Consider the following 25,304-nt stretch of genomic DNA (forward strand, 5'->3'; position numbering starts at 1 on the left):
ATTATTGCATTTGTATTGCATATTCTCCCACAAGCCTTGACCGTGTTCTTATCAGCCTACACTGACATTTTGTTTATATTTGTGTTGCATTTCTCTATGCCCTCGCTCGCGCTGCAGACACTTAGTAGCATTAATGATTGCAAAATTCCACTGACACTCGAACAGGAATCAAGAAAATTGGTCCATGGCAGGGATGGGCAACTGGCGGTCAGTTTGAAGTTGGAATAACAGTGTTCATCACTTAATGACAGACATTGCTTACTAGCTCTCTCTATCAAGTGATGAAGCAAAGAAGAAAAGCATACCAGAGAAAGGTGTAATGCAAACAAGTGTCCAGAAAACAATTGGTCCACAACTTGGGTAGCATGTTTTTAATATCATAAACTAGCATAACAGTATATAAAAAAAGCACAATAATAGGAACGAGCATGCGTAGTGTTTGTTTCCAAAAGCAAATATGTTTTTTTCCAAAAGACATTTTTCTTTTTCTTTAGAAGATGACACCTTTGCTGGGATGGAAGACAACGACGACATGTTTTGATTGTCTTGCCGAAGAAGGGGCCACTGAGACAAATCCAGCTGTTTCATTTTTCTGAATAATTTCTGCACTCTCAACATGAAGAGTCCACTTTTCAAACAGTGATGAAGGTGAAAGTACCTGAGGTCGGTGTTTTTGGCCCTGAAGAAGATGCAACAGGGAAACAAAAGCAAAAGCAAGCAGAATCATCAACCATCAGTGCAAATATGGCCCCCAGAAACAAATTTACGAAAAAATACTCTGCGGGCAGCTGTCCATTTTGTTTACATCCTTCCTTCCTGGTTGTCCTTACAAAAATATATGCTTGGTCAGCAGCACTGAGCTCAACCTGAACTAAAAAAAAAAAGTATTGCGTCAGTTCATGACTGATAAAGAAATTACTGGTTCTAGAATATAATGAGGGGGGGGGGGTAGGCAGAAAACAAAAAAGGCAGAAAAATAATGGATTTTTGTCATGTACACTGGTCACAAAAAGTTAAGGATGTTGAGCTTTGGGCTGAAATGAAAGGATGGACCTAAAATGCGATTGTAGTCAGAACCTCGGCCCTGGCGTGGGCTTTTTAGAGCGCCTCGTTGTTGCGAGGGTGAAAAGGTCACGCCACATTTTAGCTTCCTCCTGAAATTTCACCTCAAAGCCTAAGTGGCACTCTTTAGTGCCTTGTGCTTGAGTGCCTGACACGTTTGTTGGCTTGATCTATCCAAAGGTGGCGCCGCAGTTGGGACATCGCCTCTGCCGCAGGGCGAAGCAGAAGAGGATGCCCAGTGGAAAGAAGAAGATGGCACACAGGATTCCCAGGCAGGTGAAATCGTCTTCCAGAACGCCAACTCTGTCAAATCAAGTGGGGAGAGAGGAAAGAAAAAGCACTTATTAAGCGGCGATCTGCCGTTCTGCTCGTGAATTAGCAATTCACCTTTTGCCACGTATGGCTCGACATGTGACTAACAGGATGCTGGCTGACGTGCACTTAAAAAAAAAAATGTGTGAAAGTCATATCCGCTCACAAGACCCAAGATATGCAAGTGTGTGCGTCATTGCTCAACCTTACATTAACCAATGACAACGGTGGTTGCGGCAGTAAAAGAATACAAGAAGGCTTAAAGGCTTCGTCACGCCGGCCAAGTGACACTCACATTGCTCAATTTGTCCAGAAGGTTTTGGTTTTTTTTTTTAATTACAAGTGGCGACATCATCTTAAGGTGCCAGTTTAAATGAGATTTGTGTGTCTTTACCTGCAGGCTGGGCATCCTCCTACCACCACGACGGAGGGTTGAATGACCGTATAGGTTCCGGCGTAGGGCTGATGGGACACGGCCGCTCCCAACTGGCCTGTGTTTGACAAGAAACATGCACATGATTGCACACAGAGCTGAAAAAACAGGAAGTTTCAAATTTTCCCAAAGCAATTTATCAACGTCAACCTGATTAAATGCTCTGAAATGTGGCCTCTTAATTGTGACACAATGGAAATGACTGAGGTGTTAAAATATTCCCGTGACCATACTATCATTATGGGGAAAAGAAATCAATCATGTGAGTAGCTCTCAGACAATATTGACAGACTTGAGAGCCGCTTATCTGAACTTTGATACAAAGATAGCACGTGAGAGCAGAAACACGTGTTTGGGGGAATGTGAATCCGCCTTTAATTCACTGAACATGCTGTAACCATTAACAAGTCGAACAACGTTATGTTTCTTGTCACATTGGATAGCTCCAACAGGTGCAGACCATGCTGGGACTCCCCCTTAGCACCCTATTGTAGCCTATAAAGTTGCGTTTTTTTGTGCTGTTCGAAAATGTAGTGTAGTGATTCTCAAAGTACAATATTAGAACCACTTGTGTGGTATGTAGCCTGACTTGGTGGTATGCAAAAGAATCACTGCTGACAGTTCAGTTGGATTTAACTTTTAACAATACATTAGCATTTCTTTAGGAACAGCTTCTCAGCTTTTAATACTACCGGGTTTAACAGTTGTCATGGTATTTGGAAACTTGAATACACAGTGTTTTAAATACAGATTTTGATTTTAGTAAGGTTTAACGGTAGTACAAAAAAATGTTTTCGTTTGGCTGATGCATATAACTAAAATAGTCCATGATACAAAAATTCCTATAAACTTTATAATATAAAGTGATTACGGACGAAAGAATAAGTAACTGAGCAGGCAATGGTTAATGTGTTTATCCTGGGTGTTACCAAAACCGCCAGTCTAAAAAATTTTTTTTAAAAATCCACAATTTTACTTCCGTGATATAATCACGACTTCCGCCTATAAAATCACCCGAAAATTAACTAGTTGGACCTCCATAAACGAGCATACTACTCGTTAACGCCCAAAAAAGTGTGCTCCGTGTAGTATATACATGACAACAGGTATACATATATATGATAACAGGTATAAATATCGTAGACGCTTAAGTTTTCGGCACATTTTAGTCCCTTTTAAGTGACGCTGGAAGCAAAAGAAAACATGCAGTAACGACTGCGGAAATGCGTGCCGGTGACTCATCTTCTAATAAAGTCGAGTTTCGTTTAATGTGAAATGCACAATGCGACACAACACACAGAAAATCCTTGCTCGTACCCACCATGGCCGCCGGGTGGGTACTGGTAGGGCGGCGGCGCTACGGCGGGGATAGCCCCGTAGCCGTGCGGCGGCTGTTGCTGCTGCTGCTGCTGCTGCTGCTGCTGTGGGCCATACTCGTAAGCCCCAGGGACAGTGTTGTAGGCGGGAGGTCTGTCCTGAAGAATGGGTTTGTTGTCCACCATGTCAGCCAGAGTTGTCCGGCGTGCCACCTAACTTTAAGGGAAGGACGCCGAGGCGCGTTCACGACTTTACCAGTTTGCTGTCGGCCTCCGCAAAAAAAACAAAAAAGAAAAGAAAAAACGACACGACACAGGTTTACAAAAAACGACGTTGCGTCAAAAACGAAAGTTGGTCGCGCTCCATGCGCCAACTTTGTCCCTCGCGACACATCAAAGCCCAGTTTACAACATCAACGTCGACACAGGAATGCTCCGACAGTTAACTGAGTTCCATCGTTGCTTCTTGGGCGATACAACAACAATCAGCTGTCACCAAAGCGCATTGTAACTCTGCTCAACTCAGGCAGGCTTCCCCCCTCATCTGTCGATTGTCACAAGAGAGGAATCATGTGATGAGCGGTTAGTGCTCCCCTGCAAGCGCCCAGGCCTCTTTAAAGAGACAGTGCAGCAAAATAAACGGCCCGCTTCCATTTTTGTCACCATTTGCACGTCTTTTGGAGTAGTCGATGTGTTATACTGTACTTCTTGGGCAACAAAGCGTGTGTAAAACAGAAAAGTTTGTTTTAAATAATAAATTGTATACATATTTTTATTGTTTTGAAAACATCTGGGACAGGCTAATAAGCAAGGTTGCTGTTTATAACAGACAAGAATACGTAATAGTAATAAGGACAATACTCATGGCTTACTGATTTCATTCCGTATACAAACGTAGTGTCACCGTGAGAAACTCTTGTACAACACATGATAGTGACGCCTCGATGTGGATGGGGCTACTTGACCCCCCTTTGTAGTTATTTACGTTTTTATTCTTATGATTCATTCATACAAGTTGAAATATTCAGTTGCTTCGTTTTAAGATCAGCAAACAAGTTTACACTGTACTGAATTGCGTTTTTAAAGACAAAGTGTATTCAAATATTAAGTATCGATGATAATAATTGTGGACACGTAAGAGGCGTCAAGCTGTTATATGACGAGAAGAAACCTTAATCTTAAATAATTAAAAACGCTCACACTTGGTATAAATTATTGAAATATTGCACGTCAATCAGACATCAACAAATGTCACGCGCTTCCGGATTGGACCAATGAGTAAGGCCACAAGCCCCGCCCTCTTTGCGCTCTCTTAACCAATTGGAGCGCAGCTACCTCCATTTCCTGAGTTGTAAAACCAGCATTCCGCTACTCTCTAATTTAAAACGCTGTTGTGGGAAAATGTTGGCGTGACTTCACTGGCTGGGACTCTGAGTGGGTCGCTTAATGGAATTGCGGAGCCACATGTAACTAAGTAAGTGTTGTGGGTTAAAAGAAAAATGTTCAGATATGCAGTGAATATGCAAACAGCTTATAGACTACTTTGCGATAAACGGGTCCACTGGCATAGGTGTCCACCTTCCGCAATGTTCCAAAGGTATGCTGTGACACCTTCCTCCACATTCCCATGACAACCGCGTATCGGATACCAACATTCAGGTAGGCTACCTGCCACTGCACGCTCCCAAAACAATTAATTAATGTTATCAGTGAATTCTGCATAGCTCCCCGTAGTCTAACGCATGCTTTTAAAACTGTTCTTGTTTCAATAACAATAGACAAAAAAAACAATTACAACACGAAAAAAGAGCTGAAGGGCCTGTTTGGAATCAGGCGACAGCTTTGGTATCTGGCAACATAGCGGATTAGTATCCGTCTACAAGTCAAAGTTCCGGTCTGGTGTTTCAAAGTAAAACTAATGAGCAGTGCTATTCGAAAATCACCTTTTTAAATATACTGTCAACCTAACGAGCAAGAATAGCAGCTCCTTCCGCAGCAGACTATTACACCCACGGTGTAGGAAGGAGAGGTTCCACAGGTGCCTCATTCCCACTGCTGTCAGACTCTACAACATGGCACCTGATCATGTGTTGGTTTCCTTCCATTTCGTCTCTACCGCGACTAGTGGCACGTGTCTTTGTCCTTGTTTGTCTGTTATTAATCAATTTTTACATTTGGTACTTGTTTCTTGGATTCTTGCTCTCTTGTACGCTGCTGTGACAAGAAAATTTCCCCACTGTGGGATAAATAAAGTTCAATCAATCGATCAATCAATTTCCATGAATAACTACCGTTTAACAAGAACTGATCTCAAAGAAGTGCTTTTGGACATAAGAAAAGTTCACCATAAGGGTTAATATTAGCATCATCATAAATCATCATAGTCTTATGGTCATGTATGATGCATTCACCTCTCTTTCTGCAATTCCACCCTGTTTGGTTTAGAACCACCATGTCGATCACGCTGCTGTGGGCCGTAGACGTGTACGGGCGGGTGTACAGCGTTTCCACCACCGGCCAGCGCTGGGTCCGTGCCGACGACGCACTACTGGAGCTCAAGCGCGTCAGCGCCGGGAAAGATCGCTGCTGGGGCATCGGCTGTGACCACCACGTGTACCTCAACATGATCCCTCATGAAACACCCATCCGCTACAAAGAGGAGACCTATGAAAACCAGGTCAGGATTAGACGGGACACTCAGGGGTCCCATCCATCTATTTCTTATTCTGAGTTGTTGATGTTTATTTCAGAGGTGGAATCCCGTGGACGGATTCACGGACACGCTACTGCCCACCGACCGCTGGCCGTGGAGCGACGTGATTGGGATGAATCCTCAACCATTTGACAGCTTTCGGTTGCCGTCCCGCAGCTGGGAGTGGGAGGGGGACTGGTATGTGGACCACAGCTGTGGGGGCGAACCCAGTCAGAGCGGGGTGAGAACACACGTGCGCCCAATTTTGACTGGCTCACGAGAACGTGCGATGAGTAGCGAACCAATCGAGGCGCTTCAAAGCCTCTTTATGCTGTTTACGCTTTGGTGCAGGGTTGGGAATATGCTGTCGACTTCCCCGCTAACTTCTCCCCCGACAAGAAATGGAACTCTTGCGTGCGTCGTCGGCGTTGGATCCGCTACAGAAGATACACGGCGCAAGGCACCTGGGCCAAGGTTTGGACTCCGGCTTGTCTTTAATCTCCAGTCGCGTGCTACAATTGGATGGAAAATTCTGCTCGCAGATCCCCTCGGCGCATCCCGGGAAGCCTCCGCTACCTCTCTGTGACATCAGTTGCGGCGGCTGGGAGATGAGCGACGAGTCTGGGAGGTACCCTCACCTTTGGGCTGTGTCCCAACAAGGACAGGTCAGAAGGGTTTCCCATTTCTTGTCAATAGATCACCTTCATTCGAATTGTCTTCCTAATCAAAGCTTATTCTGTGGAATAGGATTCACTTTAGCTAATCATTTGAAATAAATTCATGTATTGCGCATAAGTCTTCAATTTTTTTGTTCACTACTTTAAAATAAATACAGCATGTCTTCACTTTACATGCAAACGGTTACAAATCTGCTTATAATAGAGCAAAATCGTATTATTTTTGGTGATTGGTCGGCAATTGGGTGAAACTCTGCAAAAGAGCATCACGGGCTGCTGCGGCATTTGGCCTCAAGGGGGCAGCATGACTTCAAATATTTGTCAGGCAGTTTCTGTAGGTGGCCTTTGGAGAGCTGCAATAGTCACCTGATGTCTTTCAGGTGTGGTTCAGGGACGGCATCCACCCTCGGGTCCCTGAGGGCACCGGCTGGGAAGAAGTGGAGGTACCCAAGGAGGTGTCCCAGCTGGCGTTGGGTCCCAGAGACCTGCTGTGGGCTGCGCTATGGGATGGCAACCTGCTGGTCCGCGCAGGCCTCAGCCTGGACAGTCCCACCGGTCGGCGCAAGCTCACTTCCTGACCACGACAGTCAAACTTTCATGATGGTATTAAAAGACTCGTTTTGGTGCTCCTCCAGGCACGTCGTGGCTGGAGGTGGAGTCACCCCAGAAGGAGGTGGAGACTCTCCATGTGTCTGTAGGGGTCAGTGTTGTGTGGGTGATCACTAAAGACTACAAGGTGAGCCGCATTGATGGCGATGATGATGATGTCGTCAGTTCTACACGTGCTCATACCGCTCAACGATGTCCGCGGCAGGTGTGGTTCAGGCGGGGCGTCAATTCCCACAATCCCTGCGGCTCGGGATGGATCGGCATTGTCGGCGAGATGATGATGCTCGATGTGGGGCTCAACGACCAGGTCACGCGCTCGTCTGTTCCTTTAAGTCCATGTTAATCACGCTTTACAAACTCGCACTCACTGCTAACAATTTCATCTGCACGATTTAAAAAGTTGAGACGATCACAAAACAGCTTTGACGTGTTGCAAAATATTTGCGTGTGGCTTTTTGTCTCGATGTCAAGATGACTGCCGCGAGGCAGGTCATTAAAAGTAGCGGTAAGCCAAAACATTTTTTTTCACTGCCAGGTTTGGGCGGTTGGTGAGGACCGCGGTCTGTATTTCCGAATTGGGGTGACCCCATCCGAACCGAGCGGCAACGGCTGGATCCCCGTATCCGCCGAGTGGGGCAGCGCTCGAGACACCGTCCCACTCAGGTCTGTGCGCATTTTTAACCGAGACAGTGAACACGGTCCGATAAGTACTACTTTGACTAACATCAGATAATAAGTGGATAGGTGGAAGAAAATGGATGGATGGAGCAAAACCTCCGCCTAGCAATATAGCCCAGTGGTCGTTTCCCTCCCTAACTTTAATTATGTTCTCAAAGGGACGGCTGTAAGCTGAGTAGGCAGCCGGCAGAAGCCTTCCAAGGCTCAGCGCTGAACTGCACCAACTCGGACTCCGAGTTCGGCCCGACGGAGCCGGTAAACAGCACAAGTAACACTCCAGTCCTGGAATCGGCAGACCCTTCAGTGGTCCCCTTAGGAGGAGTCCCCGTCGCCTCTCAAGAGACAAACGATGCACCTGCAGCACCTCAAACTTTAATCCCCGCAAGCGATAGCTTCATTAACAGCCTGGTTTCAGACCGCGACAAAAGCTCCTCAAACCAACAGTCAAGCGTCCCCCTTGAGGAGGAAGGGCAGTTCTCCCCGGCACAAATCACCCTGAGCCCAGACGCCTTCGGGCCCGGCGCCCCTTGGAGCAATGTGGACTTGGAAGGCGCCGAGGCGGCTCGAAGTACGCTAGCAGAAGGACCCCGCTTTAGCGACGGACTGAGTCTGGACGGTGCACAAGGTGTTGGGGAGGAGGAGGGTCCCGTGTGGGCTTGGATTTCGGGAGGGGGCTGCAATGTGGACGCCGCTTCCCAAGTCAGCTGGCTCAGCGCTACAGGTACAAGGACAACTGCGATGGGTTGATGTACAAGTGCCCTGACTTTTTTGTTAGGCAGTCTACATTTTTCTGTGACTGTTTGTATGCCTTTACTACACTGCCTCCAAGTGGCCATAGTGTGCACACCCAAAGGAGCTGCACAATGTCCATTCAAATGGTCCAAAAACTGTCATTTCTTTAAACAGGTCATTTTATATGATTTCATGAAGTTAAGTTAAATAATTTAATAACACTACATTGAAATCAACAATTAATAATTGTCCAGTTCTGCTAAGAGCGTAGTCATAGTGTAGAATGAACGGAACCCGAATCTCAAGGCACCACTGACGTAACTTTTCAGACATCCCACACATACAATGATCAAAACACATTTCATGTGTGTTCATGTCCATTTTGTGGGTTGTGTGTCTGTTGTGCAGCTTGTGCTCACATGTGCTGTGCCCTATTTGTGGTTGTCTGCACGTTTGTCTGACTTTCCGTGTGTGTGTGTCTTAGGCCCACTTGTTAGCTCTTGGTCACTGACTCCCGTGCAGTCTTCAGCCTGGAGCAATCAGGAGCCCAGAGAGGAGATCAGCAAGAAACCTCTGGAAAGAAGCAATGTAGGACTAGTCTTGTGGGTGGGTGGGGTTGAGGTGGGGGTCATTACTCATGTGTTACTATGCGTGTGTATACCTCGCATAGTCCATCTGGGTGCGTAAAGGCACGCTACGGTGGTGGAGAGACTGGAAGCCACAGCGCTGGCTGGACGTAGCTGCGGCTCTGGAACAGTCTACCAAGTCGGACGGCAGGAAGGACAGCATCTTCTTCATTTACTACACGCAATATGATGAGAAAAAGGTACGGAGGTCAAGTCCCGCCCTCGCATCGAGTCCTCGACTGACTCCAGTGTTGACTTGCTGAATCTTGCAGTACATTCACATCTTCATCAATGAGATAACCGCGCTGGTTCCAGTGGCACGGGACTGCCACTACGCGTTTGCCGTCTACACAGGCTACAGGACCAGACAGAGGAGTCCCCTGGTTCTAGCGGCCCAAACAGAAAAGGACATGAATGACTGGGTAAGTCTTCAGATGATGGGGGGCGGAGACCTCGGCATCATCCCGATGTGTCATTTCTGTCCTCCAGCTGAGCTTGTTGTCAGACGTTTGCTGCGAGTGCCGGGGAATTGCCACTCCACCGTCCAAGCAGGCCCTGTGGTCCACAACCTCCAAAGGGGACATTTTTGCCCACGAGCCCTCCTTTTCCCTGGAGGCGGCCACGCACACGCAGTCTTGTGACCTCATGTGAGAGCAACACCGGCACGGCAGTGCATTCTGCATCCATTCATGCCAACGGATTTTTATGTTTCTGTCTTCCGGTCTCGCCGCTCCAACGCGGTGCTGCAGGTTCTGGCGCCAGGTCCCCGGACACATGCGCTGTGTCGAGGCCAACAGTCTGGGGCTGGTGTGGGGCATTGGGTGGGATGGCACAGCCTGGGTGTACAGCGGGCACCCCGGGCGGCAAGCCAACCTGGGTAAAAATCTTCACTGCGATTAGCATTGCGCTTTAAAGAGCAGCCAAGCTCTGGCCCGGTCAAAAGGTTTTTTTCTGTCTGCTTTGGTGGCAGAAGATGCGGGTGACGTGCACCAACAGATTGACATCAGGAGCATGCACGTGTATGAGAATCAAAGATGGAACCCCGTGACTGGCTACACGGACAGGTAGCGCCATGACCGGCCCAGCAACTGTGGAACAATTGTGGTTTTGGCCTGACTGTTGTTTGGTGTCTTTGTGCCAGAGGACTTCCCACCGACCGCCCCATGTGGAGCGACGAGAGTGGACTGCGGGAGTGCACCAAAGGAAACACCCAGCCACCCTCCCCCCAGTGGGCATGGGTGGGTGGCCATTCCGTCTGGTTTCAATTTAATACGGCACAGTCATTCACTCCGAGTTGATTTGATCTGGGCCGCAGCACTTTGTTCTGCGTTCCAGGTGTCTGAGTGGGCCGTGGACCACAATGTTCCCGGTGGGACGGACAAGGAAGGATGGCAGTATGCTGCCGACTTTCCCGTGTACGTATCATCGATTGCATACGTTTCCAGAAGTGCTTCCCGTTAGTCAGATAATCAGCCAGGTTACTCGCCAAATTTTGCCCCCGATCTGGATTGAGACACTTTTGTGCTGTTACAGTCTGCTTACAATGGGCTGCAAGTGGGGCGGTGACCCACTCACCATGTCTGGTCGATGGAAGTGAAAGACAGAAAGGTCATGTTGCAGTCAGCAGCCACTTTGTAATGTGAATTCCCGCCACCTACGGGACTGGAGTGGAACAGTCACACTATAATTTCTCAAATGGATTGAAAGGTTTTGCATGTTTCTTGTAGAACATTTCATGGCCACAAAACGCTGAAAGATTTTGTCAGGAGAAGACGTTGGACAAGGTAAGCGTGCTCAGCTTCACATTCACAAACACATTGGCGCTTTCCAAATTCACAATGACGACTTTTGTCTGTCGGGTGTCCAGGAAGTGCCAGATCACACTGAGCGGCCCGTGGCGGCCGGTCCTGCCCATCCCCCTGAGCGACGTCTCCCTGATGCCCTGCCTTGCCCACAGCAGCATGGAGCAGGTCCCCCTGTGGGCCCTCAGCGACAAGGGGGACGTGCTGTGCCGGCTGGGCATCACCCCACAAAACCCGGCAGTAAGGTCATCGTTTGTTGTCTCAGGGGAGAAGGACAGAGCCCTGCCTAGAATAATTGATGTTTCCCCTCAAAAGGGTTCCAATTGCTAAGCGAGAGCAACAAAACATGGCACGAAGCTTCTCAACCAGCTTCAATATAGGTCCTTAGCACCAAAATGGTGTCTTAACAACGCTTGTACAATGGTGTCCAGAGATTGAGTGATTTTCTTCTTCTTTTTAAATTTATTGGTGCATTTGACCTATTCCAGGGAAGCTCCTGGCTTCATGTTGGCACAGACCAGCCCTTCAAGTCCATCGCCATTGGTGGCGCCAATCAGGTGTGGGCCATCGCCAAGGACGGAGCAGTCTTCTACAGAGGCTCTGTCTCCCCGCAAAACCCTGCAGGTAAACCTCCAAAAATGACAAAAGCTAATGCTAATTAAAAAAAAAAAAAAAAATCACATGAAAAAATCCAATTTGTTGTGGTGCCACCACAGGAGAATGCTGGTATCACATTCCCTCTCCATCCCGCCAGACCTTGAGACAATTGTCTGTGGGGCGGACGTCCGTCTTTGCTGTGGACGAAAACGGTGCGTCCCAATTTGAATAATAATTGTGCTTTCAAGCCTCCAAATAACAACCTCCCTTCCCCACCTCTCCCTCAGGCAACCTGTGGTACAGACAAGGCCTGACCCCGAGCTACCCTCAAGGTTCGGCTTGGGAGCTCATTTCCAACAACGTCACCAAAGTCTCGGTGGGGCCGCTGGACCAGGCCAGTACCACCGCACTGCCCATTCTTACTGTGCGTGTGTGCGCACCACGCCCTGAACAGAATGTTTTGTTTTTAGGTCTGGACGATCGCAGATGCAATGGCGGGCTTCCCCGCAGAGGCACCGGGAGCTGTTTGCCACAGGCTGGGTGTCGGACCCATGCAGCCCAAAGGTCAACGGTGGGACTACGGCATAGGGGTGAGTCTTAGAGAACAGTCACTGTGTCCCAACACTTTTATCCCTCCGATTCATGGCCTGGTTTTTGCCTCTGGCTCCCAAGGGAGGATGGGAGCACATCAGCGTGCGGGCCAACTCGGTGGAGGCCCCCCGCACGCAGCAGGTGCTTGCCGCCGGACCTCCGTCGCCCCGCAGCCCGCTCCCCTCGCGAGTCAACGGGGCCACTGCGAGTGTGTAACGTGAGCACCGCAATTGGAAATGCGCAATCATCTTCACACGGGTTGTGTGGGGAATCGCTCAGTGAGTGAAGAATTCCAAACACAGGCCCAATGACATTTTCTGTACTTGGACAACCAGCTGACAAAAAAGGGAATATTATGAAATCTTGTGCATGTGTGCATCCTTTTCTGCTATTCAAATGCAAAATATCCGATCAACACTGATTAAGGGCTAAAAGTCTCAAATCATCCTAAATGGTCTTCGATTGATTGTTTTGGGGTCTTGTTGTTTATTGTGCATGTTATTTATGTTATTATTTATGTCTTGTGCTTGTCTGATGTACCTTTTGGGCCTGTTTGCACCCCGCCCCCAAAGACACAAACGAGATATAACAAAACTGTACATACAGAGAAACAATGGGATGGACCCTTCCTGGACTCTGCAATAATAATTCTAATAATAAAAATAAAGAGATCTTCCTGTTAGCATCAAATGTATCAATGTGACTTGTGTGCAGCATTTTCACATTAATAATAATTCGGGGTGCCCATCCATCACCTCCAGCCAAACGTTCCACACACAAATTTCCCATATCTTACACTTGTTTGCTACTAAACTGTTAACTACGCTACCTTCCGCCATTTTAATTTCCAAGACGCCAAAAAGTTCTATTTTAAAGTTTTGCTGACCAAACTCCCATATTGCATCATTGCCCAAGGTACAATCGTGAAGTTGCAAAACACCATATGCACTTAAAGAATGAAAATGTGTATATTGCATCTGTGTCATATTGACACGTTTATATGTATTTACACTTTTAAATATTAGCCTTGCATAGTGCTCAAATATAAATTAACATTTCAGAGTCACACTTTGGAGTTCATTTGCATTTATTTTCATATTAAACAGTGTAATTATAAACATCTCATTCAATGACATTAACACATGATCAATGTGACGTAAAAATATCACCACTTTTAAAATGGACACGTCTAAACAAAAGCATGATTCCATCTCCATCATCATCTTGATTGGCTTGGACTGCGACTAAGATATGTTCACACAACCAAACCTCGTCCCCGCAATGATCAACATTTATATACATCAGTACAGTTTTTTTTTGTTTTTTTTGTCAGTTACATTTTGTGTCAAATGTGCAAGTTGAAGCAAACGTCGTCGACGACGTTTGTCCACTCAAAGTCCTTAAATAAACCTTCAAGTTTGGATGAGGAGGTGCACGAACCGCAACTTTAAAAATAAAAAGGTCAGGGGATGCGGACGAGGGGAGTGGTGTCAGCTACGCAAAACTCCCATCTGAGGTTCTTTGGGTACGACCATAAAAATAAACACAAATTTGAATGTCGAAAGACAAAATCAAACAAAACAACAAAAGGAATAACAACTAAGAGACAAATCAAGGCAAAGCAGTAAAAAAATAATCTCTACGGAATCATAATCAAAAGGAAAAATAAAGGCAAGGAAGAGCAGAGTGTCATGTCGATTGCGGTTCTGCTCCTTCCCCCTCAATTGAGCTCACCCATTTCACCCCAGTCAGTATAAAGTCATTGCACGTTGTTTTTTGTTCGCATTATTTTTTCCTTTTCTTTTTTTTTTTTTACAAACATCTGCATTGGCTCATTTAAAAATCAAATTTGGTAGCGCTGCGAACCGACGTGAGCGGTCTTCTTTATTTTCCTCAATTACAAAACTTTAGTGTTTGTCACAAGTGACTTCAAGTGAGTCGATGTCAGCAATTGCAAAGGGTATTATCTAAAAAAAATATATACTTAGTGTTAAGCGACGGCTCAAGTGGTCCTACGAGTGCACCGTAGCGTGTAGGCGCGCTTGAGGTGAAGGATAGCAAATACATTGTGCAGTTTGGCCCGGCTCGGAGCATCCTACTGCTGTGCCAAAGCTTTCTTGCTAGTGAGAACAAAGTGCATCCTTTTCTTTAAAGTCGCTTGAGCCTTCATCCGTGTTCTCGATATCCACGTTAACGCTAACACTGGTTGCTTCTATGTGGCCTTGAAACATACACATATTCTCCTGCAAAGAGATGTGGTGACTCGTGAATATGAATGCAAAAGCACCAAAAAGCAAGATCACAAATGGGGAATGACCAATGGCAGTGACGATGGAAGAACAACACTTGAAAGAACCAGGTCCAGGTGGATTCCAAGAGAAGATTCCTACTTGGCTCTTGTGCCACATTTCATCCCCCCAATTTTTTCTTGTACAGTTTTTGGAAGGGGTGGCGGGGGGGGAGGGTGGGGTCAGTGGAGTTGTGGAAGAAAGCAGGAAGCCACCAAACGTTCATTAGGAGCACCTGCCATGACGTCCCTGCTTCGGCCCGTTCGTCACCCCCCCCAAGCGGATTTGCACATTCGTGGAGGGCTTGCTCATCAACCGGGTGGGTTCTTGTCTTGACCCCCCCGCTGCGTTCTCCAGGCCCCGCAAAAAAAGTGCAAGTGGTTGTTAGTGTGATGACAACTAGTGGAGTGCCTTGAACTCGAAGGCTAGTCTTTTTCGCCATCCTCACTGCTTCCTAAAAAGGCACAACAAATAAAAAAATCAGTGTGAACAACATGCAAAGGCATTCTATTCAAGAGGGACAAAAAAGAACAAACAGAAGAACTGGTCTGCTGTCTCGAGTCTGGTGGATAAAGAATAAGTCAGAATGCATGCAATGTTAGCTACTTTAAGGTGGTACTACACTGGCTTGCTATAATAAAAAGCAAAGTAAGAAAAGAGAAGCACAACCTCCTTGTTCGATGTCAGAATCGGTGAGGTGCGTCAGAGAGAAGCTGGCGATGCTGGCCGGCGAGATGGAGAAGCGCGAGTAGTTGGAGGAGTTTCCCCAGCTGGCAACGGCTGGGGATGAGATGCGGGTTGCCGCTGCCGCTAAACTCTTTGCCGGCGCCGCGTCTTTGTGTGTCTTGGAGGGGAAGGCGGGCGCCGACGGGAAGTCGTCGTCCCACTCGAAGCCGCCACCTGAAAGAGGAGCAAAAGGCTGCTGAGCGCACGGAGTGTCACGCTTACGCGCAAACATTTACCTTCTTCGTCCGTGGAGCTCTCAGAGTTGGTGAAGCGGTTCAGGTAGTTGGTGCTTGGCGCCGGGTCACTAAACTGCGGCGTGTGCAAATTGGAGCCCGCTGAGTGGTCGCCCAGCTCCTTGGTTGGGGTGTCCTGAATCACAATGCAGAAGTTAGGACGAGGTCCAAAAGTAGCATTTTGGTTCATCTAAACCCACCCACATTTAAGAACGAAAGAGACTAAGCGGACCTGGTCAAAGAGGTAGACGGTGACATCGTCAAAGAAGGACACGGCTCTCCTGGTGGTCGTCGATGGAGCGCCGGTGTTGAAGGTCGCCGGCTTCAACAAGCTCCTCAGGTTCTTGGCGCCGCTGTCGTCCGAGACGATGAGCGGCGCCACGCGTGTGCCTTCGTCCTCGCTGTCCGAGCTGGAGCTGCGCAGCTGGTAGGCGTGAATGTCCTCGTCCGAGTCGTCACTGTTTTCATTCTCCTCGTCAGCGTCCATGTCGTCCTCCGGGCCGTCCAGTCGGGCCAGGTAGCGGCCCTCCACTTCGGGCTCTTTCATCTTGTGGGCCTCTCCAGCGTAGGTCCTAGTCAGCTTAGCATGAATGGCGTCCTCCCCTGAACGGAGCGGACTCATGAGGGATGACTGCTCTGGCTCGGGAGACTCGGGTAGGTCGCTGAAATACTCCGGTCTGTCTCCGTCATGATTGGGCCAAGTTTGAGGTTCTGTTTCTTTACTTTTTGAGTCTAAATGCATCTCTGGAGCTTGATCTGGTTCTCTTCTGACATCGCCCTGAGCTTCTGGGGCAGAGGCACCTTCTTTCTCTGGTATTAAAGACTCCACAGGACTTTCCCGTACTGGGACTGGAATGTCTGTCGAGTTCTGCAATGACGTGACTTCAAAAGTACCTTCCACTTTTGTTTCTTCAGATTTCTTCTCCGGCTCGGATTCATTGTCTGAGAAGTAGGCGGAGTCTCTGTAATTACCGCAGATTGGCGCTTCTTCGAGAGGAACGATGTCAAGGCAATCCCCGGCAAGAGCGTCTGGCGAGGCCTCAGGTTCAGAGATGACAATTTCCGGAGGAACCAGATTGGTTGGAGCTCTCATTTCTGCGGGATGGTTTTCCTTTTGAGCTCCGCACCCAGGCGAGAGGTCTTTGTCATTGGGCTGAGTGTTCCACTCGGGAGACTCCAGGTTCTCCGTCTCATAGCCACTGTCAGCTATCTTGTACGGCGGCTGCAACTTGTGCTGGTCTCCGAGCCGCTGAATGTCCAGCGAGTCCAAAGAGTCGGGTGTTTCGGCCGAGTGCTCTGCGGTGGGGAGAGTGGTGGACGTGCTGTCCTCCAACAAGCTGTCTTGGCTGAGCTGATCCAGCGAAGGCCCGGAGACCAATAGAGAGCATCTCTCAAGAGGTTGGCCGTTGGCATCCAGAACGAATTCGTCGTGAGCGAACAGATTTGTTTCCATTTCCAAATCTGCATCGTCATTGAGTTCACTCAACAGATCGGCACTCGTCAGATCATCAACGTGTCCGCTGTCGGAAGCCGAGGCTCCGATAGGCGCTTTCTCGGAGATTTGCCTTTCTACGACTTCTTGAGCACTGCTCTTTGAGATTTTGATGTCAAGCTCAAGGCTGGTGAGATTGGCAGCGGTGCAGGACACCTCTGTTGTGGCACTTTGAGAGAAGATGGGAACCTGATCATCATTCTGACTCAGGAGGATGTCCAACCTGTCCGAGGTAGAATGGAAATCAGAGTCTTGGCCTCCGTCTGACGGTTGGAGCAGAGTGAGGTCCTCAGTAGAAGAACGGTTACTGTCTGGCAGCCGGTTGCTTATTTCGTCTTCTGAGAAAACAGCAATGGAAGGCACCAGTGTTTCATTTTGTCGCCGAAAAGGATTATGTTCCCCAAAGTTGGTGTGCGACGAGTCCAAGATTTCCTGACTTGGGCATGCGCCACTCCATACAAGTCTTGAATCAAAATCTGTTGTCTTTAAGATGCCGGAAGGGTCCAGGTTGTCCCAGGAAGCCATTTTGAAGTTTTCTTCAGGTTCATGGACAACGCCAGGTGAGAGAAAATTTTGCTGTGGACTGTGTCGAAACATTGTGTCTTCTTTCAACAGGTTCAGCTCTTTAAGAAAACTGAAGTTCTCTGCTAGTTTGTCACTGTTGAGCAGCCTCATTCTCTCAGCGTTGGCTTCCTCCAGAGTCTGGCGAGCGGCTTCGGAACAATCGCCTAAAAAAGAATCCTGTGCATTCACCTCTTGTCCATGCAAAGGAGTATTTGCACAAAAAGGGTTCCCGCTGCGATCGGGAAGCTCCATAAAATCTCGTCTCCAAGATACAGAGTCCTCCTGCGTGGACTCTCCCTCTGTGAAAATGTTGGTGTGGCATGGACTGTCATTTTCCAGAGATGACCAGATGTGACTGTCTGGTAAATACGAATCCTTGGAGTCGATACTGTGGTGGAAGAAGTCGCCCTCCGTGCTCGATTCATCCAAGCGAACATCTTGAAGAACCACAAAGTCCTGCCGGCCGGAATCCAAGCCTGTTCTTTGAGCGCCGTCTTGTCCCTCAAGTTGTACGTAACAGCCAGCTGCCCCATTAGCTGGCTTCTGGGCGTGGAACACAGGCAACATTCCAGGCATTCCGGACGGAGCATTCTCACCACCGGCGGTTGCCGATCTGGTGACGGGATTCGGGAAATGAGCCTGGATGTCTTCCGTGGAAGCGGGAAAGAACATGCTGTGGTAGTTGACCGTCGCATCCGAGCTCCGGTGCGCGTGGCCGCCATCATAGTGGTCCTGCTTGGCCGCCTCCCAAACGTATTCAAAACTCAGACCTTTGCTGGTTTCGGTGACGGTCAGCACCTCATCCATGTCCTGCTGCAGGCCATCGTCGGCAAATTGCTCCAGGATGGGGAAGGAGGAGGGGCCGATGGTCGTCTGTCGCACCGAGACACTCGGCTTGAGAGCGTCCCAGCGCTGCTCAAAGTCTTCTTCGATGTCTCTTTGGCCTTGCATGCGCAGGTAGATGAGCAAACGGTGGACTTCCTCGGCTGTGGCGCGCTTGTCGGGGGAGAGCCAGCAGAACTGCAAAACCTCGTACCTGAAAGTAAAAACAAAAGAATGAAGTTGAAAGCTCTTTTGCATTTGTGAAGAAACAAACAAAGATGAAAAGAACTCACCATCTGTCCGAATAAGGAAGCTCGAGTTGCGGCTTGAAGAGTTTGACTTGTTGCTCCTTGATCACGTGATTGAGAACCTCCCGGTCAGACAGATGAGGATACGGTTGAGCGGCATTCTCAAAAAGCTCCCACAGAGTCACCCCCAAGGACCTAGCAACAATCAAGGAAAAAAACAAAAGGAAAGCAACCGATTAGCATTTGCTTTTTGTGATGTCATCCATAACATGAATCGCATTTGGACGGGGCACAGTTGGCACAGAGCAAACAGTCTCCCGTCAAAGTGGGAAACCGATCCTTGATTCCAGCTGGCAAACATCGACATGAAACACGATGCTTCACCAAGCTAAAAGGCGCTGCGTGATTGACATGGCAAGTCCAATAGCAGGTGGCAAACTTAAACCATTACCTAATGAAGAGCAAAGTAAAGCTTAACAGGGGAGGATATTTTGACTTTCAACGCGTCTTTATTCAGAAGGTCATCCGGTTCTTGAAATTGCGTAACGGAGTTTATGAGCGGCAAACATTTGGCCAAGCGACGGCGCAGCCGGTCGACACATTCGAGCAACTCGCACGCGGTCGTGCCTCGTTAGCAGCAGACGGCACCGGCGGACTCGACTGGGATTTGCGGGCTCGCGTCGCCAATCCCGTTACAAGCAGATGTGAGCGTCTGCTAACTGGCACGTGATGGCCCTGCCGCTATTCAGTCTGCAACTTTGGTTCTACTCGTCAACTCTGTTACGTCAAAGTTCCTGAAGTGAGAGTTTCTTTTCTATACGTACCAAACATTGCTGGATTTGGTATGCTCCAGAGTGATCACACCCCCGTGTCGTTCGCCGACCAATTCGGGAGCCAACCAGCGAAGGGGTGCGAATACATCGTCCTCTGTGATGATGTAATCCTCCTGATGACAAAAAAGATCAGAGGGCAATCTTACTAACTAGGTTGCACTCGAAAGGGGAAGAGGGGGGGGGGGACAATGTGACAACAAAAGCTTTTATTGTTTGGGGTCTGCAAAAGTGATTGATGCTCTGATGCAGGCAGGCGGGCAGCACACGCTCACTTGGACTCACCAAGCACTCCAGAAATAGCACCAGTGGGTGACCTTATCTTATGAGTATTAAATTCAAAGTGACAGATCAGCAGAATTTGAAGACGGCCGCAGACAGGAGGACCTCGGCGCGCTCCGTTAGCGCGGCTTGGCACCTCGGAAGACAATTATGCAGTATACGTGCTCACTTTATATGCATAGGGCCCAATTCCGTAGTCTCCGACTTTGACCGTAAGATCCGCTGTCAGGTAGCAGTTCCTCAGAGCTAAGTCACTGGAAAGCAAATATCACATGAGTGAGTTTCACAATTTGTCATCATTGCTGAGTCAGGTGATAAAACTAAACAAAACTCGCTGCCACCATTGCTGCCATTTTATTTGGAACTTTCTTTACTCTCAAAAGATACTGTGGCAAAACACAACGTGCTTTTTGTTCCGGAATGTCTGTTTAGTTTGCACATTTGCTTTTCAGGCCCCAGAGCAGGAGAGGCTTAAAGCTCCGAAGGCTCAGTCAGTGGTTCGCCCTGCAACAAGACCTGCGCAACTTCTATTCCTGACTGGTGCATACAGAAGCCCGGATATTCTTTCTTGAGGAAACTGCAGCCCGCGCAAACGGTTATTTGTGTAGTTGCCAGGAGATGGCGCTTGGTGAACGGGCTTCTCCAAATTCAAATTAAATCACGATAAATCACAGTCAGAGACATTCACCGTGAGTCGCTTTCCGCTTTACTATTTTCTTTCGCAGAGATGAAAACAGGGCAGCCGCTGCTGACACAAGCGCTTTGGCGCGACCGTGGCCGGGCTCGCCCGTGTCAAAGCCAGCAAAACCTCTGGAAGACAAATGATTTATTTTGAAACTTCTTGTCCGCGCCGGTCTCCAGTTGGCCACATGCCCGAAAGCGGGAAACGCAGCAGGAAAAGAGAGAGGGGGAGGGGAGGGCCTACGACGCGACCCTACAAGGCTTACCGTCACGCTCGGATCGCATATCGGCTCGCCTTTGCGCATATTAACGCAACATGGGTGTTCCATGTATACGATTTTAGCGCTGTCTTTTGGATGGCCAATCTCAAAACTGGCTAAAGTCTTGAGAAGAGCGCACGAGCACGCTAAACGCTCGCCGACGTGTCAACGTTTTCAGGATTGCCGAGCGGAATCGCCGGGGATCCTCCAAGTTGTAACTAGGATTGAAAAGACGTCTTCCCAAGCAGGGCTCTCCTTTTACACGCAAAGAGCAGACTCATCATCTGCCGCGGACAGCTGACACTGCAGCAACGCCTGGGAGCCGTGTAATCAGAGGCCGGCAGCTTATTCCGAGCATGCAAATAGACCTGACGAGCCGGGCGGCCGACATTCGCCTCAGCCGCACTTTGACGGCAACCCTCCCAACCTATGGGGGGAGAACGGAAATGAAACGCCGCCTCTCCTGCTTGCAAACCTTTTTTGGAAAACGCCTGGGAGTGGGTTAACATGGGGCAGTCCAGCGGTTTAATGTTAAGCTCCTTAACGCAGTCGTATCAGTTACCTCATGGAGTCACAATCATGAAGCGCTACCAGAATGCTGTTTGCAGAAATTCTGATGTCTCTACAAGCGTAAATATGAAGACTCCAAAGAATATATTATGGAGCTCTCCAGATTCATCATTAAGACAAATCCATTGTGGGAAATGTAAAGTTTGGCTTCTTTTGTGGTCGAAATGTTGAAGGATAGAAAGGAAGCGTGCCTCGAGGCCGCGATCAAAATGTTGTTTGAAATAGAGGCTGCACGGCAAGGTGGGCTGAGGCAGGCACAAAGCAGACTCATTTGGCAAGTGCTACCTGTGCACAAAGTTGTATTTGTGAAGGTGAGTGAGGCCGGCAGCGATTTCGCAGGCCATCCTTTGCAGCTGCAGCATCTCTGCGCTTCTGAACGTCCAGTCCTGCTGAGACAGATAGCCTCGCAAGTCCCCCTGCAAACACACACAACACACAAAGCAAAGCCTTCCAAAAATTGAAGCCAGAGAGTTTATACTCCCAGTGAGTTGGACAAGTCACATGGAGACGTTTTCAAAATGGGTTGTAAATGTCGTCTCTTTTGGGTCCCCACGTGGGGACATTCCAAGCACGCAAACATTTAGAAAGCAAACGGCCACGACTATCGTCTCACGCATACTTGTAAGTGATATTACTTAAAACGTTGTAAATGGATTGCATGCTTTGCATGCCTCTTTTGTTATTTTTAACACTCTGTTCGACAGTAAATTAGTTCTGCTATTTATGTAACTGTCAGCCTGCCGTTTCCAAAGTGTACGTTGAATCCTCAAGAAAATAATCTCAATATGATTTCCACGCAACTATATGACCAAAAACAAAAGTATGGATTTTGCTTGTATAGAAAAAGTTTCAAATGTGTCTTGTAAATCTTTGGGTGGGAATGGTAGTGTATTTAAAAAAAAAAAAAAAGCTTGCAGGAGGAAAAACAAACAAATATTAACCTGATGTATATGAAGTGAAACCAAACTAAGGGCAGGTGTTAGTACATGCAGCGGTAGTACATGCGGACATGCAGTGTGCCGAAACCGTCACATGGGGCGGTCATTTACGCAATTGCTGTCTTCTCGCGTTTCTCACGAGTGTCCTGAACTATTTATTCAGTGCGGTCCGCTAGTTTTAAGGGCTTAAGTGTGAGAAAGAAGATAATGAGGTACAAACACACACGAGATAATAAGCGGCTCTTGTGTTGCATTTGTGTTATGCTGCTCAGCAGATGGCCCCTCGCCAGAGTTTTTGAAAAGTTGATCCGCGCCAGGCACTCCGCGTACACTACCGCCGTTGAGATCAAAAGATTACGCGGGTCTTTGTGCTTGGACCAGTTCCGGGGGGACTTGGTGTGCACTGACAGCTTACAAAGCGCGGCTTGCGAATGTCGCCGGCACCTGTGACGATCATTCAGCAATGTGGAATTGATGGTTTTCACTTTCTTTCTTGACTTTGGAAAGATCTATTATGGCTCCCAATTAGCCCACCCAAAATAAATCACAAGAAAGAGGAACGCAATCAGATGCCGTGACGTCGCCTCACCTTGCCGCAATAGAAAGCCGAATTGAAGATTGAGACGGTGGGCCTCGAGTACTAAACGTCAATCAGTAACTGAGAAAAGCAGCGGAATCCACTGTGCGTGTCGTTGCGGATGGTGTCGAAGCTTTCAATCACGAAAAACCGTTATGGCTACTTACCATTTGACAGTACTCAAAAACAAGCAGGAAAGGAATGGCTTCCACACACTGGCCAAGGCACTGAAGGATGTTTGGGTGCTGCAAGACTCTGGCAGGATGAAAGGATAAGACAGAAGGTAAAGCATTTGCGTTTAGACTCGTGTGCGTGTGACGAGAGACAGCAAGTCAGTCCGGCTCGCCCTGGGCAAGCCGTCCGTTCACCTGTAAGGGTCGCCTTGCTGCAGGAAGTCATTCTGCTCATTGGCATTTGCGTTGGCTTTTAACTCCTTGACGATGACTCTGGTGCCGCCGGCGTCAGTGAAGATTTCGCTCAGGATCGCCTGTCAGCCAACATTCAGCCAGTTGAGAACAGATCCCAACAAGACTTCGGGCTACTCTCAACGAGAAAAAAATCTTACCTGGCCAAACCATCCGTTGCCGATCTCCTGAATGTAACTCAGATTATGGCGGGCGATCTGCGAGCCTGCCGAGCCCTCTGGGAATCCCAAAACATAGACAACACGTTTGCCATTTGACATGTCATAAATGAAATCCAATGCATGTCGCCGAATAACAGCCCAAGGAGGGCGTGCCTGTTTCCAACCTGCGCTCGGTGCAGGCGGTTGGAGATGCAAGGGTCCAGGCAAGGCCACGGGGGATACGGCCAACGTGTACACCTCGGCCGACGAGCGCATAGACGGCGTGTCCTCGGCCGGCGGTGTAAAGTCAATCTCGTGGTCAAAGTGGTCTTCAAATTCCTGCGTCGACAAACATCCAAAATGTCAGCCGCTAAGAATACATAAAGACGACATCAGTCGGCTTAAGCGTCTCACTTTGAAGTCGATCTCCCTTTCCTTGCAGCAGGTCACACAGTTCCCCAGCAGCACCAGTAGGGCCGCCAGGGCCGCCAGCGCCAAGGAGGCAGACACATAGGATGGGTGGCCCAGGCCGTCGTCTACAACAGAGCACAAGGCCAAGTCGGGTGTTCACCACTTGACATGTCCCCGTTATGTCGGAATTCGAAACACACATATGATGGCTTCTCTGTATCCAAAGAAAAGTGAAAATCAATTTTCCCCGTTGCAACGCCATTAAACCATTCCAGGTGCACAGAAAACAGATGTTTGGGTTATGTGTTTTGAATTCCTTAATTGGCAACAGGCCTTTTTCAAAGTTGCTACATATTTTGTCTGCCCGGCTTCCTTCCGATTCGGTTCGTGTTTTAGTAAGGCGGTCACACAGAGGCGCAATTAACCCACATTGGTGAATTCCTCCCACCGATAGTAACAGCAGTACAATGTTGAAGAAAAACTAGCCCTTGCATTGCATTCCAATACGTTCATGTGATTGGGCTTTTAAGACGGGGCAAAGGACAGGTCATCGCTGCAATGTCTTAAAAATCATTACAACATGGCATCAACATTTCGTTTCTGTGTGCTGTCTTATGATTGAGGACACAACACCAATGATTGACCAGAGATAATAAATTTGGAGTGTGTGACACGGTTATAAATTAGCAGCTTCACAACAAAATCTTCACTGAATCTTGGCGAGGGACCATGACAAACCTACACATCTGATACCTTTTTAATACCAATGACCTAAGATCGAAATGAGTGAGTCATAAGATCTGACCGTATTGTGCGACACATGTCAACAACCAACTGAACCCTGTATAAAGGTGACTGACCTCTCTGTGCAATGCCACTGAAGCTTCAAAAGAAATTAAAAATGAAATTTGGCTGGTTGGTGCAACAGTATTGATTCTGAAGGCCCTGGGCAGATTAGAGTGGCATGGCAACGCGGAAGCTGAAAGGTTTTTAAATCAGTTATTATCAGATATTTAAATCAGTGCAGCAGAAAAAGACTACGAGATTAAAAGAGGGGATTCGTTCTTTTATTTTTCCCCCAGTGTTAGCTCTCGGCGAGGAAATCATTACGAGGTTGTTTAAAATTTTGAAGTGGAAGGGGTAAAGCAACCAACAATTCCTCCAAAGCTTTACCTGCGCTGTGGTGGGACTGAAGAGGAGCACCTTGAACCGACCAGCATGCCCACAGCAAGATCGCGTAGAGCAGCAGCAAAACATATCCATGACAGCTCCTCATCCTCCACGCTTAGCTCCAAAACAAGCTGCTCGATGGTCGCAAATGTCGTCGTCAGCAACGGAGAAGTCGTTTTTCAGTCATTAGTTAACGATGGAACGTTGATGGCGGTGGCACACACAAGCATTCTGTCGCTCTTTAGCCACTTAGCTTCGGCTAGCATGCCAATTAGAACAGTCCTAGCTAGCAAGTACAAAACGCCCGTTACCGGTGTCCATTCGGACAAAAGGTGCTAACAAGCTCGTTGCCGAGTCATATTTGGTAAATGCCACTTGGCGTTACTCAAGAAAATGCTAACTGGGCGGAATAAATCAAACCGGACTATAATGAAACTCATACCCGCCGAAGCGCCATATTCCTTCTCACATAACGTCACGAAATGGGGCGGGTGATGTCACGTGATTGAGGCCTCATCCT

General features: G+C 48.1%; 3 protein-coding genes and 1 long non-coding RNA gene across 10 annotated transcripts; 2 read left to right on the top strand and 2 right to left on the bottom strand.

The window, feature by feature from the left end:
- Positions 1 to 356: 356 nt before the first annotated feature.
- Positions 357 to 3,717, bottom strand: bri3 (brain protein I3). 2 transcript variants are annotated; one of them, XM_088358510.1, is made up of 3 exons: positions 3,129 to 3,704; positions 1,769 to 1,865; positions 357 to 1,365 (listed from the first exon to the last, which is right to left on the bottom strand). In XM_088358510.1, exons 1-3 carry the CDS (start codon positions 3,307 to 3,309, stop codon positions 1,233 to 1,235), a joined length of 411 nt encoding a protein of 136 aa, XP_088214636.1. In that variant the 5' UTR covers positions 3,310 to 3,704; the 3' UTR covers positions 357 to 1,232. The 2 variants fall into 2 exon arrangements, with proteins under 2 accessions (XP_088214636.1, XP_088214637.1); XM_088358511.1 differs by lacking the exon at positions 357 to 1,365 and adding an exon at positions 1,431 to 1,502 and having other exon boundaries at positions 3,125 to 3,717.
- Positions 3,718 to 4,434: 717 nt separating this feature from the next.
- On the top strand, positions 4,435 to 12,817 carry tecpr1b (tectonin beta-propeller repeat containing 1b). 5 transcript variants are annotated; one of them, XM_088358515.1, is made up of 26 exons: positions 4,435 to 4,597; positions 4,694 to 4,782; positions 5,569 to 5,800; positions 5,874 to 6,056; positions 6,167 to 6,289; positions 6,358 to 6,480; positions 6,873 to 7,047; positions 7,128 to 7,228; positions 7,307 to 7,408; positions 7,637 to 7,764; positions 7,938 to 8,500; positions 8,996 to 9,099; positions 9,182 to 9,337; positions 9,410 to 9,559; positions 9,627 to 9,784; positions 9,887 to 10,014; positions 10,108 to 10,201; positions 10,279 to 10,375; positions 10,473 to 10,552; positions 10,865 to 10,921; positions 11,005 to 11,179; positions 11,428 to 11,563; positions 11,656 to 11,748; positions 11,824 to 11,930; positions 12,007 to 12,126; positions 12,209 to 12,817. In XM_088358515.1, exons 2-26 carry the CDS (start codon positions 4,751 to 4,753, stop codon positions 12,341 to 12,343), a joined length of 3,552 nt encoding a protein of 1,183 aa, XP_088214641.1. In that variant the 5' UTR covers positions 4,435 to 4,597; positions 4,694 to 4,750; the 3' UTR covers positions 12,344 to 12,817. The 5 variants fall into 5 exon arrangements, with proteins under 5 accessions (XP_088214641.1, XP_088214644.1, XP_088214645.1 ...); XM_088358518.1 differs by having other exon boundaries at positions 10,111 to 10,201; XM_088358517.1 differs by having other exon boundaries at positions 4,457 to 4,597; positions 4,721 to 4,782.
- A 379-nt stretch (positions 12,818 to 13,196) lies between these two features.
- On the bottom strand, positions 13,197 to 25,267 carry lmtk2 (lemur tail kinase 2). Of its 2 annotated transcripts, XM_088358513.1 has the most exons (14): positions 24,788 to 25,267; positions 23,618 to 23,739; positions 23,389 to 23,542; positions 23,204 to 23,280; positions 23,007 to 23,125; positions 22,806 to 22,893; positions 21,409 to 21,539; positions 19,782 to 19,866; positions 19,325 to 19,446; positions 18,546 to 18,695; positions 15,607 to 18,466; positions 15,378 to 15,510; positions 15,085 to 15,315; positions 13,197 to 14,869 (listed from the first exon to the last, which is right to left on the bottom strand). In XM_088358513.1, exons 1-14 carry the CDS (start codon positions 24,888 to 24,890, stop codon positions 14,841 to 14,843), a joined length of 4,404 nt encoding a protein of 1,467 aa, XP_088214639.1. In that variant the 5' UTR covers positions 24,891 to 25,267; the 3' UTR covers positions 13,197 to 14,840. The 2 variants fall into 2 exon arrangements, with proteins under 2 accessions (XP_088214639.1, XP_088214638.1); XM_088358512.1 differs by lacking the exon at positions 13,197 to 14,869 and having other exon boundaries at positions 14,904 to 15,315.
- Positions 19,530 to 20,285, top strand: LOC148383705 (uncharacterized). The gene is made up of 2 exons (XR_015853508.1): positions 19,530 to 19,888; positions 20,065 to 20,285. It is a non-coding gene; the product is annotated as an uncharacterized LOC148383705 (long non-coding RNA).
- Positions 25,268 to 25,304: the final 37 nt, after the last annotated feature.

The sequence above is a fragment of the Syngnathus floridae genome, chromosome 17, assembly GCF_059516105.1.
Source record: "Syngnathus floridae isolate MCC-2025c chromosome 17, RoL_Sflo_1.0, whole genome shotgun sequence".
In the NCBI taxonomy this organism is placed as follows: domain Eukaryota; kingdom Metazoa; phylum Chordata; class Actinopteri; order Syngnathiformes; family Syngnathidae; genus Syngnathus; species Syngnathus floridae.